This window comes from Castanea sativa, chromosome 2, assembly GCF_040712315.1.
Source record: "Castanea sativa cultivar Marrone di Chiusa Pesio chromosome 2, ASM4071231v1".
Taxonomy (NCBI): Eukaryota; Viridiplantae; Streptophyta; class Magnoliopsida; order Fagales; family Fagaceae; genus Castanea; species Castanea sativa.
Genome location: NC_134014.1, coordinates 5955915 through 5976185, shown reverse-complemented (window position 1 = coordinate 5976185; position 20271 = coordinate 5955915). Strand labels below are relative to the sequence as shown.

At 32.6% G+C, this 20271-nt stretch overlaps 2 protein-coding genes across 3 annotated transcripts; one reads left to right on the top strand and one right to left on the bottom strand.

The window, feature by feature from the left end:
• Positions 1–228: 228 nt before the first annotated feature.
• On the bottom strand, positions 229–3947 carry LOC142624007 (endo-1,3;1,4-beta-D-glucanase-like). Its single transcript, XM_075797501.1, has 7 exons — positions 3650–3947; positions 2915–2936; positions 1620–1749; positions 1289–1379; positions 1070–1159; positions 886–986; positions 229–523 (listed from the first exon to the last, which is right to left on the bottom strand). Exons 1-7 carry the CDS (start codon positions 3795–3797, stop codon positions 383–385), a joined length of 723 nt encoding a protein of 240 aa, XP_075653616.1. The 5' UTR covers positions 3798–3947; the 3' UTR covers positions 229–382.
• Positions 3948–9369: 5422 nt separating this feature from the next.
• LOC142623897 (ribonucleoside-diphosphate reductase small chain A) lies at positions 9370–14589 on the top strand. 2 transcript variants are annotated; one of them, XM_075797379.1, is made up of 9 exons: positions 9370–9769; positions 11169–11329; positions 11821–11869; positions 11959–12085; positions 12672–12737; positions 12843–12959; positions 13148–13310; positions 13436–13506; positions 14134–14589. In XM_075797379.1, the coding sequence occupies exons 1-9, from the start codon at positions 9607–9609 to the stop codon at positions 14246–14248; spliced, it is 1032 nt and encodes a 343-aa protein (XP_075653494.1). In that variant the 5' UTR covers positions 9370–9606; the 3' UTR covers positions 14249–14589. The 2 variants fall into 2 exon arrangements, with proteins under 2 accessions (XP_075653494.1, XP_075653493.1); XM_075797378.1 differs by lacking the exon at positions 13436–13506 and having other exon boundaries at positions 9467–9769.
• Positions 14590–20271: the final 5682 nt, after the last annotated feature.

The following is a 20271-nucleotide window of genomic DNA, read 5'->3' as shown; positions in this document are numbered from 1 at the left end:
TAGCATCACCACCAAGCTATGAAGAAACTCAATTCGTTATTATTACTTCAGTCTTAAAGTCAATATCCCAGAAGTTTACTGGAGCCATGCTTAACACCATCAAACCCATTCAAGTTATTGGCTAGGAAAATAGGAATGGGATTTGCATGACAGATTGACAGATATTTTGAACATGTACCAATGCCATGTCTAATGGATTTTAGGGTTTAGGGCTTTTAGGAACACATCAACAAGAAAAGCTAGAATCATGTCATTAATACAATCCTATAAAAAAAAACCCAATCAAAATAAAATTCAAACTTATTCAAAACTCAAATAAAGCACAAAATCTAGGTCAAATTGGCACAATATCTGGTGTATGCACCAGTGTACAAACCAATTTTCACTTGACATACTTGGTAAACCAATTTAACATGTCCAAATGAGACTCTTCAGCAATTTTTACAGCTGACTCATCCTCAACATTGTACTTTACTGTCCATCCATGAGCCACACCAGGGAATATTTTCACAAAGCTATCGAACTGAAAGATATAAATAATAGGAGGTTAAAAAAAAGCCACTTAAGTTTTAACACACAAAGCAGAAACTGAAAATCACTTCATTTTTGTTATGGGCAAAAGAAATAGTTTTTTCATAAAAATAACTAGAAATTTTACTCTACTTGTGCTAATACTGGAAGAGATTATGCTCTCTCATCTTGAAAGACATGATGATGAATTTCATGTATGAAATTCATGCATTTTACCCAGGCTTCATTAAATGCTGGAAATCTTCTATGATGGAAATTACTTTAAAAATTTTATAATTGGAACAACATGTTTACAGTTATTAAACTAAAAATTGTGATGAGAGTATTTAAGGATGTCCTTTCTTTAGGACTCACCTCAGATTTTGCTGACAACTGCTCTCCAAACTGTTTCAGTTGTTCCGGTGGGGACATATGGTCAATCTCAGCTCCCAATATAGCAATAGGAACTTTCACATCTGAAACAATGAACTTTAACATCTGAGACAACATGCAATCTGTAACAAATATTTAGCATGAGCGTGAGAAATGGGATACTTGCCATTGATTTGATCTTCTGTGATCGGACCAGGATGCAAAATGACTGCAGCATGAAGGTCAGTAGAACTTGCTAATTTCACTAATACCACCCCTGAAAATAATGCAAGCAAGCTAGATATGTTATCAGATAGAGCCCTCACGTTTACCATGCAAAAACCATTTTCAAAGATTTCAAGCAATTAGTTTCTTGTCAAAGTTGAATTGAAAGCAAACCACTTACCTCCCCAGCAAAACCCTGCTGCCCCAATGGCTGAAACACCTTTACTTCTTAGAGCTGCAATCACAGCTTTGGCATCCTCATTTCCTTTATCCTAGAAGAACAATTTGTTCAAATAAGCTCTAAGTGGTCAGGAACAGAAAGGTTCAAGTCATACAAAACAAACGATAAGTCATTCAATTTCAACTTAGGTCCCAAACAAAACATGCATAAAATGTGATAGTATGTCAATTTGGACATCAAAGGCAAATCAAAATGGCCCCCGGCTTGTTTTCTTGATTCCTGCACAATTTTTCATATGCCAAAGATTATAATTGAAAAGCAAGATACTAACCACGTTGTGAACTTTTAACCATGAGTTTACATCGAAGTTAGGGTCATTGAAATCAATGATCGGATCACCATAGAAAAAATCAGGAACTACCACCAAGAATCCAGTTCCTGCAATTTTGTCTGCAAGTTTCCTTCACAGGGAGACAATGCATAATATTAATATTATATAATAGGAATAACTGAGAATATAATCCATGAATGTCTAGAACTATCTAGAACAATAATTGATTTAGCTGGTGAATAAGATGAGTGACTAGGAACAAAAACAGCTCTAAGACATGGATGATTGCAGTTAGGTTCAATTCAAGAGCTTAGTAGAAGATCAAATATGATAAATCATGGTATGTGAAAAAAATTTGCTTCCACCATTTCAAACCACCGAGGACTGGATATCATTTCATTTGGCTCATTAACATGTGAAGGATTACCAGGTGGTATGAGAAAAATGAAATACATAGTGAGGTAAAAAAAATATAAAGAAGAAGAAAAGAACATATCCTACGCTAAGTTTAGTGTTTCAGACTTGTGACCTGAACATCTTATACTGATGCCATGTATAATCATAAATTAGAAAGAAGTTCAGTTTACAAACCCTTAAAATTAGTAAAGGGAAACTACCAAAAAAACTTTGTGATATTTGCCTCTAAAACACAGAGATGCCCATTGTGTAAAATTTATGGGGTGATCTATTCCGGTGTACAAAGTTTCCACTTTTGCAAAGTTTGTGAGAGGTGATTGGTAAGCAGCCTTACTCCAAAATTCAATGGTTGTGTTATACAGGCAAATTACATGGAATATTTTATAATCTCCCCTTATACATACTTGCCACTTTCATTTTTCTTATCCTTCTAAGAAATTATAGTCTGAAAGTTTAAAAACTCATTTTTATTCACTTTCCTTGAAATCATGTTCTCGTAATATTCGTCAGCCACATTCTCCACTCAAGCTTAGATCCTTTTTATGCTTAGTACAGATCTTTTGCTAACTCAAAGCATTATTGGCTTTAAATTTTTGATACAACCACAGGCTTTGTGTTGACATGCTAAGTTAGCTGGTCCTTTCAATATATATCTTATGTTTCTCTTCTTTTATGTCTTAATTCTCAATGTTAGTATTGAATTTTGTTACAAATCCCTATCCTCTTAATTTGAATGATAATTCTCTTCAAAGAACAAAGGCAAGCACCCAAATATGTAATTAGTTGCCTCTATACAGCTCAATTGAACTCTTCAAGTGAGCAATATAGCAGGTTACAATACTTGATCCAGTAGAAGAAAGAAGTCAATAATATAGTACCTTAAATTTGGTGCTTCATACCCTGCAAAGAAAAGCATCACAAGAGGATGCAGAAATTAAATTGCAGCTCCAAGGAACATAATCAAATTTATTACAATTTGTACAAGAACCATATAAACAGACCCAGATGGTTAACAGATTTCTGATTGTTTGTTAGCAATTAGAATTGTTTAGCAAAGATGCACCCAACATGTGTATCTCTTTGAAGTACCTAACTATTTCCCCACGTGTATACTATGTAGTCTTCTTCTGTTCCAGGTATATGCATGAAGGAATCTCTTGGAGTCTCTCCATTTCAAATATTGTCTATTTCATCCATTTCATAGTACACGTTAGATTTTACAAATCTAAGGCTGTACAATTTGCCAGCCCGAAGATACTAGTTAGAGATTTTAAACCCGGATTTCATGGACCTTGTAACACTTTAAGAACCACTACAAAATGAAAAATGATATGTCCACAACATTTTCACAACATCAACAAATCTTAAGTGGCAAGATGTTACTGGTTGTTATTGTTAGGACAAAAAAGTAATCTTCGTGTTAAGTTCAAGTTTGATCCAATAACAACTACCTGTAATTTGTTGTGAAAATATTATAGACGTAGTATCTTTTCTAGACAATTTGTTTTTTAATGATCAATAGATCCATTTCTAATTGTTTGAATTAGAGTCTAGATATTCAAGAATATTGCAGCATAAATAGTATGTAAGTTTATAAGAAGATGAGTTGGTACCAAAAACATCAGAAATGAGAATGATGGCAAGCTTAGAATCTGGAGAGCCAGTGATGTAAGTTTGAAGGCCTCCAAAGTCTTGGACAGACCCTTCTCCACAGGTTGAGCTCAGCGTCGGTGGGTTCTCAAAGCACTGAGAGCTCGACATCTTTATAATTATCAATGTCAAAGTCAATGTGAAGTGAAGCTTAGCTGAGATCTTATTGCAGAGATAGTGAAGAATAAACAAAGAAAAAAATGATTGAATTTGATATTTGAGAAACGTCAGTGCTTACGTAACACTTCAACAGGAGAAACTAACATAGGTATCATCTCTTCAAAACATTTATATATTCCAACCATATTATTATCTTTTTCCTTTCACATCACCATAAACTCTATGGCCCTACTTATGTTTCCAAGAGTTCTAAATTTGTTCTTATTTAAATTTATTTTATAATTTAGGAACAAACTTTAATATTAAATTTTGGGTAAAATATAAAAATCACAGTGGATAATAATTCAGCATTGTTAAAAGCGAGCTTAAGCGCAGAGCGCAAAGCCCTTAGGGCTTTTTCCCTCTAAAGCAAAGTGCCCTCACAAAAACACGCTTTTTTTAGCCTTTTTATTAAGCTTAAAGCGCGTTTTTTTGCTTTTTGTAAATTTTTTAAAAAAAATTCCTGATTTGATTTTTAGTCATTAGATATAAATATGTTTGATATAAGTCATGATTTAATATTTAAAAACTAATAGTGTGGTGTACTATCATACACCTAAGCTTATCTCTTTAGATATTTTTGAACTTTTGACCACAACCACACAAACAAACGCTAAACTAAGGCTCACAAAGATTAACATTACTTAACATTCTAGTATTTTTTAGTCTTTGTCTTCTTGGTTCTATACTTCTATTTTGATTCAACTATGTTTTGTAATTATGGCCATCAAATATCATGGTTGTATATATTTTGTAAAGCACAAAATAATTATATAAATGTTATATAAATTATATAAAATGTTTTATTATAATTTATATGATTAATTGATCACTTGATTGTTGTATTGATCATTAATAAATTTTTTAAAATTTATTAAATTTAAAAAAAAAATGTGCGTTTCACATTGATCAGGCGCACGCTTGCGCTTTGCGCCTAGGCTTCAGGAGGCCTTTGCGCTTAAGTGCGCTCAGCACTTTTAACAACACTGGAATAATTAGAGCATAATTGGTTGTGTTGTTTAAATAACAGTTTTCGTTGTTTAAACAACACAACATGTATTTCTAAAATACTTTTTCATCACACGTATTTTGACAACGCTTAAACAACACTACTAGAACAAAATTACCAAATAGACCCTTAAACTAATACTAAGATATTAAGCAAAAATAAAAAATAATAATAATAAAAAAAAAAAACTAACACCAAGCACCTTTTTAGTACTTCTCAAAAATATCTAATTTATTAAAAACAAAATGACACATGGAAGTTAATTTCTGACAATTGTTTGAAAAAAAAAATAGAGGTTTGAAATTCTGTAAATTATTTAGTGATGAAAATAAACTCAGATTTTAGTTGAGGCAACACAGCAATACAAATTTGAACATCCAATTCTTGGTCATAGAAAAAAAATTGAAAACTAACTAAATAAATAAATACGTATTCCTCAAGATTACAAAAGAGATGTTAATTAATTAAAGGTCCAACTGATCACCGCATTTGTCTTGTAAATATGTAGTTACTAATAATCTGACCAAAGTAATAGGAATTAGACCTAACACGATTCAAAATAGAACAACTTTAATCATTTCGATTTGTTTGAAAGCGAAAAAAAAAGAGGGTTCCAAATCTAAGTAAACATCCGAATCGCCCATGAATCTCAATGACCAAGAATTATAAATTGACGCGGGAAGGAAGTTTTCCATACCCAGAATCTCACAAAAACTTTCATTTTTATGAATTGTTCATTCAATGAATTTTGAATAAGTCGTACCTACTCAACTTATTTGTGGAGTTTCTTTTTTTGTTAGGGTTATTAGATGTATCACACATCTAGGAAAATTACATGTTGTTTACATTCTATTTGTTTCAACTGAAAATGTTTTCTAGAAAATATGACGCATTTTTTTAAACACTTTTTAACCAAAAACTAGCTCTATCTTGTGCTAAGTTGAAACCCTAAAAATGAGTAGAAAACATTTTCTGGCAGGAAAACAAGTTTATTACCAAATGGGAAAATAGACCCTAAATTTGGAGTAGGTAAAAAAAAAAATTAAGTGGGAAAGCTACTGATTTTGAGGGGAGAAAAAAAGTCAAATGTTGGACAACATTGACCAATGATTGGTCTGTAGAGTAGGGGGTGAACAGAGAGAAGTTACCATTTGAAGTTTCTTTTTTCAAGATTTTGAAATCTGAACCGTTCATTGAACCGTAAAAAGGAGAGGTTCAAGGTTTTTGAGGTTGAACCGAGGTCGAACCGTGATGATGTCATAATTAATTAAAGCTTAAATATAGATATTAAATTTATAAAACTAGCACTATTGACTAATATATCTATATATGTGAGGGAAATTTAATGATTTTCAAGCATATATTTAATAATTAAATAAGTAAGTTAATAAAATAAAATAATAAGATGAAAATATTAAAATTTATGATTAATTTTCGAAGTAAAGTTGAATATCTTTGAAGGATTTTAATTATAATTTTTTTTTTATTCCTTGTAAGAGATGGATAATTTAATTAAGTATAATAAAATTGTGTTAAGTAATTTTTATAAATAAATAAAAAATGCTAAGGGGTTGGACTGCACAGTTCTTGACACTAGTTCGTGCGGTCCAACCCCGGTTTTAGGGGTTCACGGAATTAACTAAAAATACGGTTCTTCATGCTTAAAAAACTAGTTTCATTCCAGTTTTCGATTTTCACGGTCTGACCTTCCAGTTCGATCTGGTTTCGAAAAAAGTGTCTTTTTTTAGGTCTATATAACATTCTAAAATGTGTTTTTATTACATTTAAAAAGCGAAACCGTTTTCTAGGACACAAATGAACTCTGTTGATCTATGATCTTTAGGCTCAACATGGAGATGCTGGTCGTTCGGGTTGTCTCAGGCTCAGCCAAGATTCCTTGTCTGTTTGTATTGGCTTCACCACTTGGAGACTACTTAGAATTACCACCAAGCTATAGAGAAATTCAACTTACTATTATTATTATTTTTAAAAAAATTCTAAAATACAACACCCCAAACTTTAGTGGAGCCACACTTGACACCATTCAACTAGTTCAAGTTCACATAGAAATGCTACGTCTACAACTTTTTTACAACAAATTTTAGGTAGCAAGCTGTTACTAGTAGGCAAAAAAGTGATGTTAGTGATGGACCCAAATGATGACAAGGAACAGTTCACTACCCATAAATTTTGTGAAAATATTGTGAATGTAATATTAATCCAAGTTCACAACTAGGATCATAGGAATCGATTTTGCATGATGTAGATTCTGAATAAGTACCAAAGGCATGTGTAACTCATACAAATTTCTTACAAAGAAGTAGCCCACCAAGACACTTAGACACTTAGACAAAGGGTATAACTATGAAGGTAATGGTTGTTAGGGTTTTAGGGACTTAGGGTTTATGGCTTCCAAAGATCAAAACAACAAGGAATGCTTTAATCATGTAATAAATACAATCCCATAACATCCTCAATCAAAATAAGAACCAAACTAACTCAAAACTCAAATAAGCACAAAAACGAGTTCAAAACTTCAAATCAGCTTAACATCTGGTGTTTGCACCAGTGCACAAACAATTTCACCTTACATACTTAGTAAACCAGTTTAACATGTCCAAATGGGGCTCTTTAGCACTCTTGACAGCTGACTCATCCTCAACATTGTACCTTACTGTCCATCCATGAGCCACACCAGGAAATATTTTCACATAGCTGTCGAACTGAAAGATATGACTAATATAAGGGTTAAAAAAATTCAACTGAATTATCGTTTAGTACTTGAGTTTTGACAACAGCAGAAACTGAAAATCAAATTTTTTTTTATGGGAAGAAGAAATAATGTCTTTCTCAATAATAATGAAAAATTTTACTTTTACTTGCTCTAATGATGGTGTAAGAGATTATGCTATCTCATTTTGAAAAACTTGTTTCGGACTATAAATTTCAAGTTTATATTTCGAGGATTTTACCTAGGCTTCATTAAATGCTGGAAATCATGAACCAGATTCATAATTTTGTGACAGATAAATTGAGCCAAAAAAAGCCCCAACTTTTTATGTCCCAAGAGTTATATGCTTGCATTTACAATAATGCACTGGCCAGTTTTTATCTCCTTTTGTCAGTTCCACCGCTTTGATTGTTCCATCTTCCATGCCATTTCAAGTGGTTTTCGCTTTTTACTAGTCACTACATGCACGGTCTAAAGTTCCCTGCAAAAGCCTGCTCTTCTCAGCGGGACAAGTTCAATCCACTTGTCTTCCTTCAAGGTGGCCTATGCATCCAGAAAGCTATACATAAGAACTTGGCAGTTGGCATCCCTTGCAAAATCAAATTGGAGACTTTGACACTTTGTCCCACTTTGTTGTTGTGGAAGGAGTTGGATGATGACTTTGTAAGTACCTAAAAGTTATTTCATGAAAGTTTTGATTTAAAAAAATTTAAAACAAAAAAACTACCCTGAAAGTTATTCCATTTTATTTCCTCTGTTTTCTTAATATATCTTCTTCTTCTTCTTCTTTTTTATTGTAATTTTTGGTTATTACATTCCTTCTATGCCTTCTTCAATTGTTTCTTTATAGCTTATAAAATAATATGGGTCACCAATCAAAACAACATATAAAGTTAGGGAGATAAATTAAAATTTTGAAACATTAGGGAGCAAAATGACAAGGCCTTTAAACTTTAGGGGTGTATTTTGTACTTGAGCCTATAGGTTACAAACAAACTTAATCAAAACATCACAAATCATACTTATGGAGTTTCACAAACCCCATAAATATAAACATAATTACAAGTGTGAACTAACCTAAATCTCATTGCACCCAAAACAAACTCTCAATACTTGCCAACAACTCACTCTTACACACCCAAACCCTAAAAAATGAAGGGCCAACTTCGAGAAAGTTGCATTGGAAAAAATTTTGAGCCCCACTGCCCAGCAATGTACATAACAAATTTCACTTTTTTCTTTTTCACAATCTAAAGTGTTAAATTGTGATTGGTGTAACATCACTTTTATATAGAACTATTACTGACATCACCTCATTGTACATCAATCACAATTCAAAATTTATCACCCTAACAGTTATAAAATTTGTTATGTATCAAAATTTATTGTTCTTGCAAGGCAACCATACTCTAAGCATCTCGAAAATGTGTTTCAAAGGGCATCCCACTTTTACAACAAGGAGGTCTTACCCAAGTGGGCTTTCCACCCCACACACCCACATCGCTTTGAACTAGGTTAGGTCAAACCGAGTTGGGCACAAGTCCATGTCAGCTGAGCCTTGTCCATCCAATATTTAATGATCTTTTCTCTAAAAAAATAGAATTTTAAAAAAAGAAAAAACAAAAGAAGAAGAGGAAGAAGAAAGAAACTTATCGAGAAGCCCACTAGCTTCAGCCCACAAAAAATTCTTCAAAACTAGTAACACAATGAAGCCCATAAAACCCCAAAAAAAATAAAAGTGTTACAACCAACTATGACACCCAAAACGTCGTCGAAGAAAGGAATCCAAGCAGTCTATTTCAATTCCAACCCACCATGCACGAAATCAAACAAACATTAAAAAAACACCAATAATTCACGGACTCTGTTTGTGGTTTCGCTTTCACGGTTTCACCATCACCAATTTCAACCCCTACTGTCCGTTTCTCTTCTCTTTCTTTGTGGGTTTTTGCAGGGTTTATCATCTCAAACTCCAATATATCATTAGCTTCAAACACAAGCACAAACACATACACACAAAAATGGGGTCTTTGGAAAATGGGGTTGAGCAACTAACACTACATGACAGAGAAGAAGAAGAAGAGCCAATATTGAAAGAGCAAAACCAGAGGTTTTGCATGTTTCCCATAAGGTACAAGCAGCTTTGGGAGATGTACAAGAAGGCTCAAGCCAGTTTCTGGACCGGTACTTTCTTATCCTTCTTGGTTTTTTTGGTACATGTATTCTGTGTCCTTTTTGTGAAAGTTTGGTTTCTTCATTTTAATCTGTGTATTCTTGGAAATGGCCAAATGGGTATGTTTGTTTTTCTTTAATTTCTGTTGGTAATTCATGGTCTCGGGCACCTATTGTTTGAAATGTTGGTTGTTGCCGTTAAGACACATATATAGAAATGTTATTATATAAGTTGTCGTTTGAACCCCATCAATGGGCTGCGCATAAAATGAATGTATTTTGGAGTTATCTCATAATTCATGGAATTATGTGTTTGTTATAGAAAGCTTGTATTTTTTTTCTTAATTTTTTATTTTTATTTTTTTTTTATGTTTGAACTTGAAAGCAATTAAATTTGAATTGGGAATTCATTATAAGGTTTTAATTTATGCTTTGGTCAAGTTTTGCATTTTCTTTTGGCTTGTTTCTGTTATATGTTTGTCATTTTTTAGAGAAGTTGTTCAATTATGTGTTTGAATTTAATATATCAAATTTGGTTGGGTAATTCAGTTATATGATACTCCCTACCCTACTTTTAAAATTTGAGTTTATGTTCTCATGCTTTTGAAATTACTCTCTTTAATGTCATTAATGGGGTCCAGCCATCCAGAACATTACTTTAGATGAGTTGAAGTCTCAATTCATACCCTTTTGGGCAGTTCTAGCTATTGACAAATCAACAACTAGGACATATGAGGTGTTACAAATACAAGAATTTCATAATGTTTTTGGAGATAGAAATTGAATTTTGTGAAATTGTTGGTTCTTTGAAAGAAAGAACTGTAATTGAAATAAATAAATGGGTTATTGCATATAAATATTTATGCATTAGTTTGGGAACCTTGGGATACAACAGCTGTTTAATGTATAGAAAATGTCATGTCATAGTGATGACAGACATTATTCATATGGAGATGTCTTGTTCTAATAGCACAGTCATCATTAAGCTGAGTGAATTCCTCTTGCAAGAATTACATCAGGATTCTGAATTATTTCTCATGATGCTGTGCAAGCGTTATTGAAAAATATCACTAGCGGGAAAGCTTACCGGCATACCAAATTATGTAAATGTAAGCTATTATGGGCAGCAAGTTTAATGCACAAAATTGATGTATAGTGAAGACTTAAACTTCAATATGTCTCAGACACGGAATAGTTACATCATTGGGACTTGCTTGTAAGTGCTTTAAACAAATTGTAAGACACTTTTGCTATGCCTGCAGTACCAAGCATAAGACAAGTAGTGACATTTGAATTTGAGATATGTATGTGAGGCCATGAGTCCAGCCATTATTATTTATTGGATCAGGCAATGCACATGTTTTTTCTTTTTTTCAATGCATATTCTAATAACTTTTCATTTGACTTACAGCTGAGGAGGTTGATCTTTCCCAGGATATGAGGCAGTGGGAAACACTGTCTGACTCTGAGAAACACTTCATTAGCCATGTGCTGGCATTTTTTGCTGCTTCCGATGGGATTGTATTGGAGAATTTGGCTGCAAGATTTCTAAATGATGTTCAAGTACCAGAGGTGAGTTTCATGTTCATGCTGACAGTAGTATATTAACTTTGGTTTTCATTTTTTATGGAGAGAGTTTTGTACATATAACCTCATAGGAGAATTATATTGTTGAGTTAATTGCTTGTTCAATTGTGCGAATAGGATTGGGGACTTGCTATATAAGTTAAGGCATAACTTTTATGGTTAATCACCTTAAATTTCTTCAAAATAGTCAAGCGGCAGAGTGCTCTGTTATTCATGCCTCTTTTTATGCACAATTATTAGAAACTTTGGGGAAGAATATGCCTTTTAAATGCTTAGTTCTGTGATGGTGTTTTTATATTTTGGATATATAAAAATGTTTAATAAAATCTGTATTCCGTTTTAAGAGATATAATGGGGATCAGATACCTCTGTCACGCTTGTCCCTTTACTGCCTAAGCCAAGTGGGGGTGCATCAGTATCACCTTTTACTTCCTTATTGTTGACCATCTAAAATGAAGGCTTTTCCTTGATCTCAGGCTCGGGCATTCTATGGATTTCAAATTGCAATGGAGAATGTTCATTCTGGTAGAGCTTTGTAAGTGATATATGTGGGTTTCTCTCTATAAGCTAGTACAGGCTACCTGACTTAAATATGTTCTGCTGCCTATTTTCAGAAATGTACAGCTTGCTTCTGGAGACATATATCAAGGATTCAAAAGAGAAGCATAGATTGTTCAATGCAATTGAGAACATTCCTTGTGTGGCTAGGAAGGCTAAGTGGGCTTTAGATTGGATTCATAGGTATGTATGAAGTTTTGTTTTAAATATTTTTGATATCACTACATATAGAAATTATATTTAAGGAAACCCTAATTCATTTATAAGGATTTAAAGTAATGTTGAGGATTTTTTTTCTCCAATATTTTTTATGAACACTAAAATGAGCAGCATCCTTTACTCACATATCCAGGGTATCAAGCTCTCATATGATCACTCACAAAAGGAATCTTAGAGATATTGGGTGTGTGTAATTACTTGTCAACATGCACCGTCCTTTTTTTTATGTGGGGGGGGTCACATTTGTACACTCCAAGCAACTAGATTCAATTTTTTCCTTCAAACTAGTAAAAATGCCTGCTACAATAGAATGCTTATACCATGTGTTTGGGCTTTGCTGCATACAATTCTCAAAAACTTAAATTTTGCCGGTGTAGTTGGATTAATAATGTGTTATATAAAATTTTCCATAAAAGGAAATGTAACAAGTATCAATTTATAAGGCCATTTATCTGACGTGTTTAGTTCTACAAGTTCTTTAGTTTTAGGAAGATTTTTCTCATTTTGCATCATATGCAAGTAACAATTTCTCATTGTGCATCTTATGCAGCTCCACCTTGTTTGCAGAGAGAATTGTTGCTTTTGCATGTGTTGAAGGAATCTTTTTCTCTGGAAGGTAGTCTTCCTTAGAGATTATGGACATTAGGATATGATTGTCTTTCTTTTTTCCCTTATTTGTTCTGAATTTTCATTGTTTGTTTTGTTTCTTTGTGGTTGCCAGCTTCTGTTCCATATTCTGGCTTAAAAAGAGGGGAATGATGCCAGGCTTGACATTCTCAAATGAGCTTATTTCTAGAGATGAGGGCCTCCATTGTGACTTTGCTTGCCTTCTTTACAGGTTCTGTCTCTTTTTCTAGTGTAATTGTCAAAATTTCACATTTGAGGGCTAGAATAGAGAATTATAGTTTGGTGTTTCTACAATAAATATTTGACAGAAATCACAGGCATAGGTTTGGTTTCTCTAATGATATGCAAAGTAACAATCATAGGAAAGACAGAAGGTTCATTTATTGTTACTGCTTACAGTTTGTTAAGGAATCAATTACATTGGGAAAAAGTTCATCACATTGTACATGAAGCTGTTGAAATCGAGACGCAATTTGTGTGCGAGGCCCTTCCATGTGCATTGATTGGCATGAATTCAATACTCATGAGCCAGTATATAAAGTTTGTAGCTGACCGACTTTTGGTATATTTCCTCTAATTTTTTTATTTCTCACCCATTCTTTCCCAGGGAATGGGATTTGGCATTTATTGTTAAATAATTCCATGTTGATTTCTTTTTTTGTGAAATAATGGTTTTTTTGAACCCAGGTTTCATTAGGGTGCCAGAGGAAATACAATGTGGAGAATCCTTTTGATTGGATGGAATTTATTTCTCTGCAGTGAGTATTGATGAAAGCATGCTTAGGTTCTGATTTTAGTCTTTAAGTTAACTCAAGCAAAGGTTAAAAGTACTGCTGATCTCATTAGGATTTCCTTTCATTTTCAAGTGGGTTGTAACCCCTTGAGGGCGCCTTTTAGAGGGCTTTAACAGCCAGATATTTTTCTTTGAAAACCAATTGATTTATGGGTTTCTACCATCCCCTGCATTGTGATAAAATATTAGAAGGTGTATGATATTATCATAAGTATGATCATATCACTATTAGCACCTGCAGGGACCAATCAAATATTGGTCCCTGACTTAAATTATCAAACCATGTTTACAAGAATTGAGGTGTGAACAGCCAGACTTAATGGAAGTATGGGATAAGGCTTAAGAGAAACTTAGGCAATCAGACTCATTTGAGTTGGCGACATGTTTGGCCAAAATAAACCGGTCAAACCATTTTTTCCCCTTTCCGTTGGCGTATAATATTTTGACTTTGAGCTAATGAATTTATAGAATGTGGTTAAGGTCCTGAAATTTGGTACCAGTTTGGTTATTGAAGTATAATCATACTGATTATGACATCATGCACTTGAGTTCTGGCTTAATTTTCTTCAACTTTATTTGTTTGATTGAACAGAGGAAAGGCAAACTTTTTTGAAAGAAGGGTGGGCGAATATCAAAAGGCATCTGTAATGTCAAGTCTTCAAGATGGTGGAAAAAACTTTGTCTTTAAGCTGGATGAGGACTTCTAATCATACTTATCCCACCCCCTCAAGTATCATACAGATGCTAGAACTGGGCATCAAAATTTTGTTACTATTCTTCATGGTAACCTGTTGTGTAAATCTATTCCAATTATTAGCAATTTAAAGGCATCATCAAGGCCTAGTTTAAAATTGTAATTTTTATTAGAAAAAAAAGTTTATTTGAACTTATATAAACTTGTCAAATGTACAGAATACTAAGGTAGTGTGTCTTCTTCTTATCTATGATTTTTAGTGGCTGTCATAATCAAAATGATGGCATGTATCTGTTTTTTTCGATTGATTCTAAGGTGGAATGTTTATGTCAGGCTGTTAGCACTTTGTATGCACTTGGTATTTGTTTCTTTTGCTTTCGTCACTTGTCCAGATGATATTGAACTGAAATCTTGACTTGAAATCATGATCAATTTTTCTATTTAGAAAACAAATTGCTTACCGTGTGCGCAACAAGGTTTGTGCAATGACGAACGCCCATTACTTTATTTAGATATGGACATGGATATGGATACACTGTGCATGTATGTGTGTCTGCACATTTCTAGACACCTATAGGGTGACAAATCACAAACCAAAGTCAGGTTGTCCAAGTTGTTGAGACTTCTCACTTCTAATAAATTGTAGTAATTTGCAAGTTTTAGAAAAGATGTTGAAGGAATATGACATTTATGATCCCTTTTAGTAGTAAAGCTTCCATGAACTGTTTATTTTATGCTCTATTGAGTCTATTCTCATTGGAAAAGGAAGAGCATATTCAGGATCAGATTAATTTATTCTCTATTTCATTATAGGTTTTAATCTTAGTTAGGGTTTGTTTACTACACGTGGAAAGCTGAAGGTGGAATTGAGTGCAAAACCCTCATGTTGCTTAGCCATAAAGGACAAGGCGCATGCAATGCAAGTGTGCTTGTGATTCAAGTGAAAGCAACACTTTTAAATGCAATAGATTACTATTTCTAAGATAGATCTTCTTCTTCTTCTTTTTGCTGATTAATCCTTGAATAACATAAAAGAGACAGAGAACAATACATGCAATTAGGGACTAGGAAATCGTTCAATCTATAGAAAATTAATTTATCAAATTTGTGATTGATATAGTTCATTCGCACAAATAGTTTTGATCTGTTAAACAAAGGTTTTAGGTCCACAATCTAAATTCTACATGGTGAAGTGGATATTTTTGGTTGGCGTTTCCACAAAAAGCTTGAAACTTTCCTCTTTTTTTGGTTGGCAATTCGACAAAAAGCATGCACATTTTGCATTATAAGTCGTACATAAACAAACACTAGTAAGCTAAAAAACAGAGGTGAACTTGAAGATCAAGATAGAAATTCTATGACCACCCCACCAAGTTGTTTTTCTTTTTCATAAAAGTTTATAAAAATATTTTCTAAAAGGTCATTCCTTAATTTTTTTTTTTTTTTCATTTTTTATTAGAATCCTAAATTTATGTTGCGGTGGCTTGTTTTTAGCTGTGAATTGATATAATGTTTGGATTTGAGGTGGTTTGTTTTTAGTCGTGGACTGATATGATGTTTGGATCTGAAGTTTCCTTTTGGATATTTGCATGAATGGCTTTAATAATAGATTGTTAAACCAACCAACCAACCCCCCTCCCCCTAAAAAATAGGTTCCAATTCCATTAAAGAAACGATGGCATGTCATGCCTAGAAGTGCAGGTGGAGTTATTTAGCTTGTTTGGCACAAAAGGAATATTGGTTCTTGTGGACATTGTCTCATATTATTAAGAAATGAATTTAATTTTATAATAACATATAAATTATTTTAAGGAAAATTTCTAGGTACTCCTGGAGTATAGTGAAATGGTGCTCCCACCTCTCACATTCATGGTGAATCCCACCATAAATTTAATGAGCGGGCCCCATCATGAATGTGAGAGGAGGGAACACCATTCTTCATGCTCCGGGAGTACCTAAGTATTACTCTTATTTTAAATGGATTTGGAGCTTGTGGTTATAATATTTAGGGTTCACCAAGAGTCTTGAAACTCAACTGGAATATTTGATATTTTCAATGGAGACATCTATGATTCAAAATTCAAATCTCTTTACTCTTAACTATCCATGTATAAATAAAAAAATATTTAAAAAAAACATTTAAGGATTCAAATCTTTCCACTTCTATCGTTACTTTTGACTTATAAATAATTATTATTAGTAAAAAGAAAACACAAATACTTCGTCTAATTGATGGATAGAAATGCAATAGCAAGTTGTGTAATTAATGCTCCAATGGAGTTTTGAATTCTCCATCTAAACAAAGACATTTCAGCACTCACCTTAGATTAATTAGTTGGCCAACAAATCCTTAGAAAAAAAAAAGTCGGTAAACAAAGAGGCATTTAATTAATATATATCAAATTGTCAATAACAGTTGGACTCGATTCAGATCTATCTGTGAGAAAATTATATGTGGGATATGCCAATATATTGAGTGTTGTATCCTAATTCATTTTAATAACCTCCATTTGCATCAAGACATGGCACATAATAAAAAAATGAATTTTTTTTTTAATTAAATAGCAATACTAGACTTCATTAGATTCTCACTCCCATGTTCTTATTATACCCTTATTCATATAAAATTAAAATTAAAATTAAAAAGTTCATCTACCCTTCACTCCTAGGACTCATAAAAAGTCTTGAATTTTTTATTCAATCACGCCTGGTACAAAGGGCCAATATATCAGACAAATGCATTTATTTATACATTAAACTTTTTCCCCAATGAGATAGTGGGTTTATTTTAATCCTTTTATATATATATAATTATCCATATTCTAAGGTTTCATGATGACTTTAACAGGATATAAGGATAAGGGGGACTATATAAACTTGAGACCTAAGTCAATTAAGACAATGATGTATTTTCCTCTTCAAGGATGGGACCTCTCTTATCAACTCTCTCCTTTACGGATATGATCATTAGATATGAAATTAACGTGAGGAATCTCGAGAATTACCAATAATAGTTACTATTATGAGAGTTTAAAAGTCTTGGGTATCTCAATAATAATTCATGAGATTCTAAAATTTCACCTAAAAAATTAAGGTTTAAAAAAAAAAAAATTATAATTTGATAATTGAGGAAGGAGGGAGAAAAGAAGAAGGATTTGAATTTTGGACTTTTTCGATGAAACTATCAGGAATTATCAGTTAAATTACAAGACTTTTGGCAAAATTAAGATTTTTAATCTTTTGTACGTTGCACTTAATTGAAATTATAACAAATCTCTCTTAAAACTAGTTAACAATCCTTACCTATTAAATTAAATCCTTTTTGCCCCATTATAACTATCAAATAATTTTAAAAAAAAAAAACATTTTTAACCGGTCTCACCTGCCATAATGCAGAGATGTGTTGTTTTCTATCCCATTAAATTTACATATATTTATAAAACTAATTTTTTAATGCATCTTGAACGTTAATATTTAATTTCTTCAAACAGTTAAATTCATAAATTTGTATATACAAACTCATTTAATTCTCAAAAAAAAAAAAAAAATTCATTGGGACCTAAAAGACCCCAACTTTCTTTTGATTAGCAAAAAAGATTGAAAGGGAGTGGTAACTGGTAACATTCTCTTTAATTATATCTCCATTTTTTGACTGATTGAGTCCATAGATGTTTGAATAGAACTAAATGGCTCCAATACAGATTTTTATTTTTTGGATAATTTTTTTGATTCAAGATAAAAATTATACTTTAGATTAATTTAAGTATATATATGTGTGTAAAACTCCCTCTTAGAGACTTAAACTCTAATTTTTTTCCTTCATCTTATAAGAATTTAACTCGCACTCGTAAAGTGACCATAAAACCAATTACCTGGTTTTTTTTTTTTTTTGGACAATTAATTAGTGGTATAAAGTGGTACTCGAAACCTAAACCGAAGTTTTAAATGAAGAAAACAAATGCATTTATTAGTCATCTACCTACTACGGTGAGTGGTGACTCTCATCCTGCCTCTTCTATATGGTCTGTAACGACATTAGAATAATAAGTGGCAAGTTCAGGGTCACATAGGCATGGCTCTCCTCTTTTTGTCTTTGCCTCTCTCTCTCTCTCGCTCTCTGCTTGTCAGTTGTCACCTCTTCATGTGTGTTCACTATAGGCAGTGTGGCCCAGTGGGGCACTCAAAATTATTGTTCCGAAAGTAATGGTGGGTGATAGTTTGATACCAAGTTACCAACCTCCAATTCTTTTTTTTATGTATATATTATATTCTTAGTACAGTACCTTTTTTGAATTCTATTCTTAGTGCATTATTGGCCACCCATCTACACGCCATTCAAAACAAAAACGAAAAAAAAAAATCACAAATAATTTTAGAATTTTCGATGCAACAAAGTTGTTATTGGTTGGTAAAATTATGATGTTAGAATTAGTAAAGTGAGTTAGTATTGTTAAGTGTTGCGTGTATTGTAAAATGAGTTGGTATATTAAAAAAATTAATTTTTTAGATAGTAAAATAGCAACATGCATGTATCCCCGAATGTGAATACTCTAATGATGAATTTATATTAGAATTAATAAGATAGAGTCGTTAACTCAATTATTATGAAAAATATTGTGAAATATGTTGTGTTTTTGTAAATACATATATGGGTAGCAGTTTTCTTATTCTTAAGTAGGTCACCATTATCAATTATGATTGCTTTCCTTGGCCGTCTTGGATTTGGTGAGAAGGCACTCTCTTTTTAGAGGCACTCCTGAACCAATGTAAAGTATTATTGAGATTAATATATAAAAAAAAAGAGAGGACTCTAATCATAAAGTTTAACTATAAAGTGTGTGAATTTTGTAGTTTCTCACCAACTTTAATCTGTGTTTTTTTTAAACCCACTTATCACACTTTACCACCTTCAAATAAAGATGATGGTGCCAACTTTAATAGTCACATGTTTTAGGTATTTGAATGTCTGATTCATTTCACCTAATTCATTTTCAAGTGGATATTATAGCTATAGCCATGCAATGATATTGATTTGTAAACACAGTTTATCACTAATAAGTAACAACTACCACGTAATGATGGTGGTGATCAGTTAAAGAAATACCCTTAATGAGTCCAAACTAATTAAAATTTAATTCATAGATTCAACTTTTAGCATCAAAGCATGCTTTGACATGATAGTTTTCCTTGCTTCATAACTTACCAAACTATATACAAATACGTAGATCTCAATGTCATATCCATTTTTGGTTTCAATGTCTGGGGTGTTGAACCAAATGCCAAGACTTTTCTTTGAGGATAAAGATGGACCAGTCCCAATATTTCCTTTTCAGCTACATGATAAGGCCAGAACTCTGTGAAGCACTGGTGCTTACCAACCAAATAATATAATAATATAATTCATAAATTTGCATAAAAAAAAAAAACAGAAACTCGGCCTCCATGGAAAAAGTGTGTATAAGAAGCCAACGAATATGCAGAGATCATTATCACTTAGAGTTGGACCAACTCTGGTGGGGTCCACTTCTCTCCCCCGTCATCATCTTCACCTACTCTAACCACTATATGAAAATTTAAAATAAAAAAATGAAAAAAATGGTAGTTCCACTAGGCAGTGAGCCAGTGACCAACCCATTGAACCTTATAAATTGGGATCATATGTGGGCCATGACGTGTCATACTATTTGCTAGGTGGGTCATTTTCTTGAGAGCAGTTTGATCCTCTGATCCCAATACCATGTTAAAGAAGTTATAAAAGAATGGAATTGATGTAATGGACATGAATAAAGAGTAATAAAATGTTGTTTAGCAACAAAAAAAAAAGAGTAATAAAATATTTATTTCTATCATATTTTAAATATTCGAAAATAGAGAAATATAATAGAGTAGAAAATAATTTTATTTTGAGGTTTAATAAACCAAATTGTAAAGTAACCTTAATAGGGACATTCATGATATTTGGGCTATGACTTGTTATATTATGCACAATTGAAGGAGAAAATGGGTTTTTGTCCTTCTTCTTCTTCTTCTTTTTTT

Coding starts and splice junctions, on each gene's coding strand:
- LOC142623897 (XM_075797379.1), top strand. CDS start 9,607: ATGGGGTCTTTGGAAAATGGGGTTGAGCAACTAACACTACATGACAGA. Junction 12,738..12,842: donor GGAATCTTTTTCTCTGGAAG/GTAGTCTTCCTT, acceptor TGTGGTTGCCAG/CTTCTGTTCCATATTCTGGC. Junction 13,311..13,435: donor TTGTAGCTGACCGACTTTTG/GTATATTTCCTC, acceptor TTTTGAACCCAG/GTTTCATTAGGGTGCCAGAG.
- LOC142624007 (XM_075797501.1), bottom strand. CDS start 3,797: ATGTCGAGCTCTCAGTGCTTTGAGAACCCACCGACGCTGAGCTCAACC. Junction 1,750..2,914: donor TATGAAGCACCAAATTTAAG/GTACTATATTAT, acceptor CTCCCTGTGAAG/GAAACTTGCAGACAAAATTG. Junction 1,160..1,288: donor AGCAGGGTTTTGCTGGGGAG/GTAAGTGGTTTG, acceptor CATTATTTTCAG/GGGTGGTATTAGTGAAATTA.